Source organism: Pteronotus mesoamericanus, unplaced genomic scaffold (genome assembly GCF_021234165.1).
Source record: "Pteronotus mesoamericanus isolate MK-2021 breed Mesoamerican mustached bat unplaced genomic scaffold, CSHL_Meso_final contig_74, whole genome shotgun sequence".
In the NCBI taxonomy this organism is placed as follows: Eukaryota; Metazoa; Chordata; class Mammalia; order Chiroptera; family Mormoopidae; genus Pteronotus; species Pteronotus mesoamericanus.
The window spans coordinates 18,023,332-18,033,036 of NW_026555247.1; the positions used below are offsets into that span (position 1 = coordinate 18,023,332).

At 46.0% G+C, this 9,705-nt stretch overlaps 1 protein-coding gene across 20 annotated transcripts in view; it reads right to left on the reverse strand.

Annotated features, from left to right (window-relative positions):
• Window positions 1-9,493, reverse strand: part of CELF4 (CUGBP Elav-like family member 4) — a 295,212-nt gene extending 285,719 nt beyond the window's left edge. For all 20 annotated transcript variants that reach the window (XR_008529995.1, XM_054583572.1, XM_054583564.1 and 17 more), the window contains exon 1: window positions 9,066-9,493. Coding sequence is in view for 19 of the 20 variants with exons in the window: in XM_054583572.1 (XP_054439547.1) it covers window positions 9,066-9,351 (286 nt within the window). In the remaining variant the exon portion in view is untranslated. The remainder of the gene's footprint in view (window positions 1-9,065) is intronic.
• Window positions 9,494-9,705: the final 212 nt, after the last annotated feature.

Genomic DNA, 9,705 nt, shown 5'->3' on the forward strand with positions numbered 1-9,705 from the left:
GCATTATAGGGAGGTAGCAGAATCAGAGTTCCTACAAATACACTGTGATGTAGTGTTTGATCTTTAGATGCCTCTTGTCTCCTAGGACTTGCGCAGGAGGCTTGGCTTTATAAGGATATTATTAGGTTGATGCCTCATTCTCTCAATGTACCTGCCAGGCTAGAGACAGTGCTTGCTGGGAGAAGTCTGGCCAGAACTAGCCACGGGGAGGTGCGCTCAAGGCCATGCTGCAAACTTGCCGTTGGGGGCATGCTGCTCCCAGCCTCAGTCTCTTTCTCTGTGCGGTGGCAACAGCGAAGCCTGCTCTGCTTTCTTAAGGCCATAGAGGGGAGGTTGACTTAGCTCAACCTCTCAGTCTTCTGCATTGAGACTCGCAGCCGTGGGACTGCTGGCCACGCCACAAGCCCTTGTCATTTATTACACGTGGGGATGTGACCCGTTGCTTCTTGGTAGGGTTCTGTGGGCAACTGAACACTGTGTGTGTTGCATAGGCATAGAGATATCATTGTTACATCTCTGTGAGTGCTGTCATTCCTGCCTGTGTGGGCAGTGGTGTCAGGGACAGTGCTTCTATCAAAGTGGTCCGCAGAAATGCATTTGTGTTTGGACTGAGACACACTCACTTGTCGGGGGAGACTCCTCGCTCGGCCTTGTAAAGGGAAGCCAGCTAGCTAGAGAGATCTTTTGGATCCTCAGACATAGTGTATGAATAAACCAGACATGGATTAATTAGGTGTGACTGCATCATTAAATTAGAATAATGAACAAACAGCCACGTATGGCATTCAAATCTGCCTAGAATGACTCCAAGGGTTGCTTTCAAGTAAGTCACCTGTCAGTTTATAGGTTTTGGGGACTTCGGAGAGGGAGGTCCCCGTCATATCTTAAGAAGTGGATTCTTTAGGCACCACCCACCCCAGGTGAGAATCATCCCTCAGTGGGCACTCACACTCCACAACTAAATCCAAACAATGGCTCGGTTCAATACAGCATTATCTATGCACGCTTCAGCTGCAAGCATTTCTCAGAGTGAAATATGACAGTAGCACAGGTGCTCAAGAAACAGGAGGGAGAAGTTAAGAGGTGTAGGCAGTGGATGTGAAAGGTATTGATCCATAGTATTTATGAGGATGTGCACATCGGTGCTTGTGCACGTGGGCACACACAAACACATTCCCACAGACGCCTTTTGCATTTCCATGAATGCTTTTTTCTTTTGTTGACACTCCCCATTTTAGCTAGATAGATTTGAAGGTGAACCAAGTCCCAGTTGTGTAATTTTAGAAACAGCTGCTGAATAGAAGCCCCTTGCCCTCAGCAGACAACACCCCTCACAATCCCCATCTTAGGACAGAGCAGCTATGCAGAAAGAATTGTTTGTCTTAAGCAAAGAGGAGGACGCCAACGGCTTAGAGAGAGGAAAGAAAATGGGAAGGAAGGTCGCTTGCTTGGCCAGGGAGCTGTGGGACAGCCTAATGTATGGGAGCTTTGTTAGTAAGATCTGTTAAGTATCTAGAAACCTTTGATCTGGAGATGTTCTTAACAAAGGTGATAATTAATTAGAGCTGAGTGTATTGCAATAAAGTAACATCACGTGAGTTGACGTGCTGTACGGAACTGGTTTTTGGAAGTGTCGGTCATTTAAACTCTTGGAGGACAGCTCATTATCAATTTTTTTCCCCTGAGCCTTGATCAATATTTTTAGCTGTTCCATCCTCACAGAACCAGAACTACATCTGTCTCCATGAGGGCACCCATTTATTTACATCCTGCAGTTGGCCACGTAAGATGTGTTCCTGAGCTGAGCTGCTGGGAATCACTCCATTTGAGAGTGTTCATCAGCTCATGCTGGAGAGGAGATACAGGGGATAATAAGAAGCCAAATGTGGAGCAGGTGGAAGGGGAGAAGCCCTGTGAATGTGTGGTCCTGAAAACATCCCCTTCTACTCGCAGAGGGACCCAGAAAGGAGGGCAATTACCCTGGGCCTGCCCACCTGGCTGCTTTGTTGGTTTCTGTAGGCAGGGCTGCGGCTCACACTTTATACCCATCCAGGGCCACCAGAAACTGAATGAGCAGGGAAGAAGGGTGCCCTTAGGGCAAGCACATCAAGTCTGGAAATCCCTCTGCCAGCCGTTCTGCCCCTATCTTTGTCTTTCAGTCCCGGCATCTTTAATTGCACTCCTATGTTGCCAAGTGGAACATGGACCTTACTCTTCAGTTCTCACTCTGGTTTTGTGAGGGTACTTTAAATGGCAAGAGGAAGGAAAAGATGGATATGCAGGATGATGATAAAAAGGGCACAACTAAGTTGGGGGGCTCTGTTCCCCTCTCCTACCTTATTTGGGTAAGATTGGATATTTTCTGTGATTCTTGGAGAGGCTGTGTATTTAAAGGCAGAAAAGGCAGAGGTAAAGGGTGGGGGTGGGGTGAGTGAGCTTTTCTCATAGAGTTCAAAGTGTGGGCAGCCGGATCCCTGCCACACCCTGCTTGCCTTAGGGGAAATGCAGCATTCTGCTTGGAGGGCTCAGCTTGACTTGACTTGGCCAAGGTGCATGTGTGTGTGTGTGTGTGTGTGTGTGTGTAAACACTCTAAGAGAAAAGTAGGGCTGGGATATCAAGGGGCAGCTGGTGGGGAAGGGAAAGCAGCGGGTGGAGGGAATTATCTCTGCAGAGAGCTGGGCTCTGTGGCTCACCACTCATTCCTGGATGGAAGGTCAGTTCTAAAATGAGTCAATAGGTGAGCAGAAGCAAACAAACCTTCGAAAGGTGATGAGGTGGGGAGAGATGGAACCTTCCCCCAAACTTGTACTACTGGGTAGAGATATCAGACAGACAAATAGGAGCACATCTCTACATTGGAACTTAGATCATTGACAAATCCAAGCCACGAGTTCTGAGGTGGAGAGAGTATAGAATCACAAGGACACCGTCATTGTCCCCAGATTCTCTCCCTTTCTCATCAACCATCTTTCTGATCATGCATAGAGCCTTCAGGATGAAATTACCCCTAACATCATCTCCATGCCACTTACATTTATCAGCTCTACTCTACACACACACACACACACACACACACACACACACACACACACACACACACACAGATACACTCACACCAACACCCACACAGGCTGCAGCATCTTCCCTTCTTTAGTCCTCTAGTACCCAAAGAAACATACAGATTTTCACACTCCCTAGCTCTTCTCTCTGCATGTCACTTGGGATTTCCCTTCCAAGTTCAGAAGCTGCTGCAGTTCCAGCCACTGTCAAACAACGCTCCCAGCTTCCAGCTGGCATTTTGGCCCTACAACTCTCAGTTTTCCTTTTTTTCCCCCCACGATGTCGGGCCTTATTCTCTGTTGCATCTCCCTCTCTTCTATAGCCTGCCTACTCCAAATTCTGTTTAGTGAGGTCCCTCTTCAGTCAGTTTGGAACTGACACATTCTAATGACATGGAAGGTGTGAGTTGTGCAGTCTTTTCGCAAATCCATCTGAGGCAAGTAAGGCCAGCTCTCAACCAAGGAGGTGGTGTCCTGCATATCTTCTAAGGGATCATTCAGAAGTCCCTCTTGCATCTTAGAATAGAACTTATAATAATGAGGATGCTGCTGCTAATAATATCGACAGTGATGGCCATGTTCAAGTTGCTGGAGTGTGGAGAGATCACTGGGCATCAAGAATGCCCCTGGAAACCAGCTCTTTGAAAGCAGTCTGATAATTCTACAACATGCCTGTGTTGAGCACATACCTACGGCTTTTTTCTTTGGGTTGCTTTCATGCTATGGCTACATTCAAGAAAAGCTTCTCTTTTTGTTTTGTTTTGTTTTGTGTTTGAGAAGCCACGAGCATCCAGCCAATTGGAGCAGGTGGAGAGAGTGAAAGTATGCCAAGGGGGTTCTTTCAACCCAATCTAGAATTCCCATTAAAGCTGGAGTGGGGGGGAAAGAGGGTTAACATCTCCCTGTTGAATTGCAGGGAAATCTAGGCCAGCCCTGGTTCCCATATGTGTGGGATGCGCTTAGTCATGCTTGCACATGGATGCCTATATATGCTCATGTGCATATCAATTCATCTCTGTGTGCTGGTTCTGAGGAAGTCTGTTTAAAAGATAAATGAAATCATGCACAAGCAGCAAATAACCACAAGTCTCTTAAATAAAGCAATCATTCCCCAATAATTTTTTCTTCACTCTTAAGTAGGGTACTTTTCAATACCTGGAATTTGAAGGTTTTTTATGGGGCTGTTGGTTTGGTTTACTTTAGCTTTGTAATGACTACTATTTCTTATTTTCTTTAGTGAAACAATTTTTCAAGAACATTTGTCTCCTTTTCTTCTAATAGCTATCCCATTTTCCATATCTCTTTCTCACAAGGCACATCTTTCTTTCAAAAACTATAGGTGTGTGCCCAGCCGTTCTACCAGTCTTTCCCTGGACAGAAATAAATTCTTATTTTTCAAAGTAATTTTTTAAAAGAAGTTTATCTTAATTGAACCGATACCCATGCGGATACTTCAGCTTCACTGTCTCTTAGATTCATTTGAAAACGGAAATCAGATAGAACCTCACTGGCTTCAATTCACCTATTTCAGAAAAAAAAAAATAATGAGCCCTTTCAGCTAAAGACAAGCGGTGGAAACTCGATGTCGTGAGAATTGTTACATCTTACATGAAAATACAAGACATAATTCTATGAAGAGGGCCACAAATCATTAAAACATAATCATAATCCTTGCCCTTTCCCTTTCTCCCAGGTACACCCCAAATCATGGGGCTCCAGGCATTTCCTAGTCAGAAAGTGTTGAACTGAGAGGTTGTGCATCTGGTGATGAGTATATTTTAAAATGATGTACTCTCCAGAGCTCAACCCATAGGAGGTTCCATTACTTTGTCCCACCCGCCCTCCGGATGTAGTGTGAAAGAATTAGAGGCTAAAGTTCCTGCAGCTGTGGCTCCTGGGTTGGGAACCCCTGGCACTGCCAGTCGACTAGCTTTACCTTCATGGAGTGTGGGGGGGGGATCTCAATGCATAGGGGTCACCCAGGCCACAGATGTGTTCCGACTGGTTAAAAGGGGGACTGTAATGCGGACTTGGCTGTTTAGAACTAAAATTCACTGCAGGCTCCAGGAACAAGTACACATCAGTAGTAAGGGCTGTTTAAACCATTGGGGACAGCCCTATGTTTAGATTACATTAATTCATAAATATTATACTAAATACCACTTAGACTTAAATGACTTCAAAGATAACGCATTATAATATGGCTGTCCAGAGAGCACTAGTCTTTATGTCTCCCAGTAACTCAGTCTTTGCTGTCTTTTATCCTGCCAGACAAGACCAAAGTTATGAATGGATTGTGGGCTTCTTCGTGTGTGATCTCCTGTGTATGTGTGTGTGTGAGCAGTCATGGATATTTGTGTGCATGTATGTATATTCAGTCACTGACTCTGTTTGTTTTCCAGGAAATAAAAAGAAGAAAAGGGAAAAATGAGTAAAAAGTGAGAGAAGGGAAAAATTAGGCTAGTGGGTGACATGCTTCCTCCTTCAAGGGAGAAAAATTCTATAGGAAGGGGCAAAGTTGGTCCTGAGCTCACTTCTGCTGCTACCCCAGGAGTTTGCCTCTCTCCCCTTTAAATCAATAGTACAATGTCTTTCTCTTTGGAGTCTGGAAAAACCATCTTTCTCAAAGTGCTTCTAATGGGGGAAAAAGAAGACTCGGAGTTAGCCGCGAGAGTTTACATTAAACTGGGATTTCTTCTTTGGGTGTTGTTTTTTCAAATTGTAATCCTGGGCTTTTTTCCCCCTTTCTCTCTCAGCCTAGCACCCAGATCTCCCCCTACCCAATTGCTTTCTGGTCTTCAGAGGGTAAATTTATCTTTGCAGTAATTATCCCAGTCCACAACTGCTATTTTCTGCTGCCCAGCCCAACAACATATCTCTGATACTGCTGGGTTTGCTCCACAACACCCACCCACTCCCTCCTCCACAGACTCCCAATTTGACTGGAGTAATTGCCTTTTAAGGTTCACTCTACGCATGGCAGGTATTCCATTAACCCTTAGAACTCCATCCTTCTTTAGTTACCTGAAATGGCAGGTGGCCAACAAATGGATATCCACCTGAAATCGCATGCATTTATTTTTTACTTATTTTTCTTTTTTTGTTTAACCAATAAAATACATATGCCATCCACACTAGAGGCCACTATCCTGTGATGTCTCTCAATTTTATCCCAGTGCAATTCATTAGAAGTTAGAAATTCAAGAAGGGGAGAGAAAGAGCCACAAATATGCCCTGAAACCAGGCTTAACAAAGGCATGTTTCTATCCCTAGCCTCATGTTGTCAATTTAGAGTTGGGGAAAATCTAGAAACCGAATGGATCCCTTATTCTCCAAGCCTCATCACGCTTTTTGACTTAGCAGTAATTAATCACCAATGGCAAGCGAGTAATTTTTTAAGGTGGCCGGAGGCTTATTTTGTCAGGGTTAGCTAATAAATCAGGCTGTATCACTGAAGGAGGAGTTCAAACTCTTCCAGGACTGAATAAAACAGACCTCGGAAACTGTCTCATTTCTTCAGCTCTCCCGGAGCTTCCAGGCGCTGTGAGGGATATTGTGGCCCAACCTTGCCTATAAAAATCTGAGGGAAGGAGAAGCAGGAAGTTTCATAGGAAAAAATACATGCTCAGGCTCGGAAGGGTGAGCTGCGACAACGAGGCACCCAGCATGCTGGAGCCAACGGGCCTGCCTGCCATGGACTGAGTCAGTTTAGGGGAAGAATTATTTAGAAAATGAAGTTTTGCTTGTCCTAGGAATCCTGGCCAGAATTATGTATGTATATATACACGATATAACTATATCATAACCTTCTCTACCTTCCTGATGCAAATGATGATAATTCTACTTCTTTGCTACATTACGAGGGAGTCCAAATAATGTTAGAAACAGTTATGATACCAGCAAGAAGGGATTGTGAGAAGAAAGCAAGGACTATTCTTAAAGTTTATCTTCATTTGAAATAAAGCAGCAAATAAAGTGCTCCAAACCAGACCTCATAGGAAGCTCAGCTCTTCACAACTGTCTTTTGCCTCTAGTGGGTTCTGATTTTTTTTTCTAATTTTAAAATCTCAAATAGTCACATGAACTTATCATTAAGAAGAGTAAAGGATTTCCCTACTTATGCCTTTTAATTTTCATTATTACTATTTTTAAATCTGAAGGCATATTAGAATGACAAAGATAAAAACATCGATTAGCTTCTAGGGAGCTTGATTGGAAAGGGAAAAACTACAAAGATATGGTTGATTTTGGGGGGGGGCACAGATGTCATTTTAAACACTGTCTCCCTGTTCCACCTTTCCAGTTTCTCTTCTGAACATTTTCTCCATGTTGGATAAAGGTTGGTTTCTCCATTTCAGCCCCTACCCTCACCCCACCCCAACAAACCCAGTATATTTCCATTCTGCTGTTTTTGTGCTACTCAACATGCCATTAACTTTAAGATTTACTCCTCAGCAGGCAAGCTGGAAGATGCTAAAGCCAATAAAAACTGCTCTCTGGGACTCCAACTATGAAGAGTTTGGAGCTGTGCTTAGTATTCGGATGAAGGGAGGGCTGGAGAAGGAGGGAGGTTGTGATAGTGAAAACCACTGCTGCTTAGAGAGCCAGACAGCTCTGCGCTCTGCACCTAATGTGCCGGAGGATCAGCTCTGTTCATAGCCCATTTGTGGCCAAGGATGAGGCTGCTCTCTGTGTGTGGGTGGGTGTGCGTGTGCATGTGCGCGTGTGTGTTTTCATCATTAAAACCACCAGCTCTAACACAGCATCTTCAGTGGCTCTCCACACTACTGTTTATTAAAAACAGAATGTCCATCCACATCCCTTACAAGTTCCTTAGACTGGTGCTTCTTCCATGCCTGATGATCAATCTCTCTCAGAAAGCATTTAACTTGCCCACACAGCTCCAACCCTGATTAATCCCCGCTGCACATCCTATACATTACTGTTAGAGAGCGGAGCACTGGGCTAATTTCATCACCCACCAGCCACCCACACACATTCTACAACTGAACACATTTGGGGTTCTGCCTTGAAGATAATAAAACAAGGAGAAAACAGGCAGGCTGCAGACAATTCCCATGACCACTTTCCTAAAAAGTTGCTGGGTTTTAATTCTTTGATTATTCTGTCTCCCCTCCCCCAAGCGCTCACTAGCAATGATTGCTTCAAGGGAGAGAAATAATGTAGTATAAACCTCTCTGCATGGTGAGTTTGGGATGATTTAGGCTACACCCTTTAAAATGCATATCTTGCACACACAGATTTCCCCCCCAGAGCTCCACTTTTCTGAGAAAGGGGTATCATCCAGGCTTCCCCACTCCACCCAGGGGATGGCTGGTTTCTTGCTAATTATTGCCTTAGGTTTTGTCCCTTCTTCCTTCAAATATCCACCTCCCTCTCCCCGCCACTCACACCACAGCCGAATTGTTGAGGCACACTGCTAGACAGGGAGAGTTTACTGTTAAATTGATAGCGAAATAAAAATATCTCTGAATTTGTCACCTCTCTCCTTTTTAGACGGCTGCGCTCCTGCTACTCTGGCCCGGAGCGGAGGAGGAGACCACTGAATCTCATCTTAGTATTTTCAGCACCACGGCGATGGACAGCACCCTCGGTCCCCGGCCGGCTGCGCGCCTGCCAGTCTGCTGCTCAGCGTCCCGGGCTCGGCTGGTGCAGCTGTCCCCATCCCAATCATTCAAGTCGCTGTCCCCAAAAATACAAGCCCCGTTTCCCCTCAATCCTCTCTCTTTCTCTTCATCTTCTGCCTCCGCTGCTCTCCCCACGGTAAGGCTTCTATCAGCTCCTTTCCTAAAACCCAGCCTTGCCCCAGCAAACAGCTCCCCACGCACCCCAGTCCTGGTCTCTGCTGCCCGAGCGCCTCCTTCCTCGGCGTCCGCCCGAGGCTCCCTCTCGCGCCGTCTCCCGGTCGTCCGTCGCCGCCGGCCAGCCCGCCCGCCCGCTCGCTCCTTCTCCCGGGCAAAGTTGGGAGGGTAAGGTGCACTCACCTTTGTGCATGCCTGTGAACCTGTCCTTCAGAACCGTAAGCTCGTAGATTTTGCCGAACTCCTCGAAGAGGGGCTTGAGGTCCTTCTCATCCAGGTTGCGGGGGATCTGCCCAATGAACAGCTTGATGGCATCGTGGTCCTTCATGGGAATGGTCGACGGGTTCCCCGGGCTGTGGCTTAATCCGTTCATGTGCCCGGCGCTGCCCGGACTGCTGCCGAGCCCGTTGGTACTGAGGCTCGCGTTGTCAGCCTGTCCGTTTGCTAACGTGGCCATCTTTATATACATAGAGAAAATCTTCTTTCCTTTTATTCTTTCTCGCTCGCACTCTCTCGCTCCTCTCCCTCGCAAGCTCGCTCGCGCTCACACACGCACACGCATACACACACTCGGGTTCTCTCCCCCTCGGTTTCTCTGTACCTCGCTCTCTGCTCGCGCTCTCTCTCTCTCTCTCTCTCTCTCTTTCTCCTCTCTTCTCTCTCTCGCTCGCGCTCGCGCTCTCTCTCCCCTCTCCCCCCTCTCTCTCTTCTCTCTCTTTCGGTCTGATCTGATTTTTTTTTTTTTTTTTTTTTTTTTTTTTTACATTGAACAGACAGGATCTCTGTCCTTTCCGTTTAAACAGGCTGGACCGGTTCAAGTTCC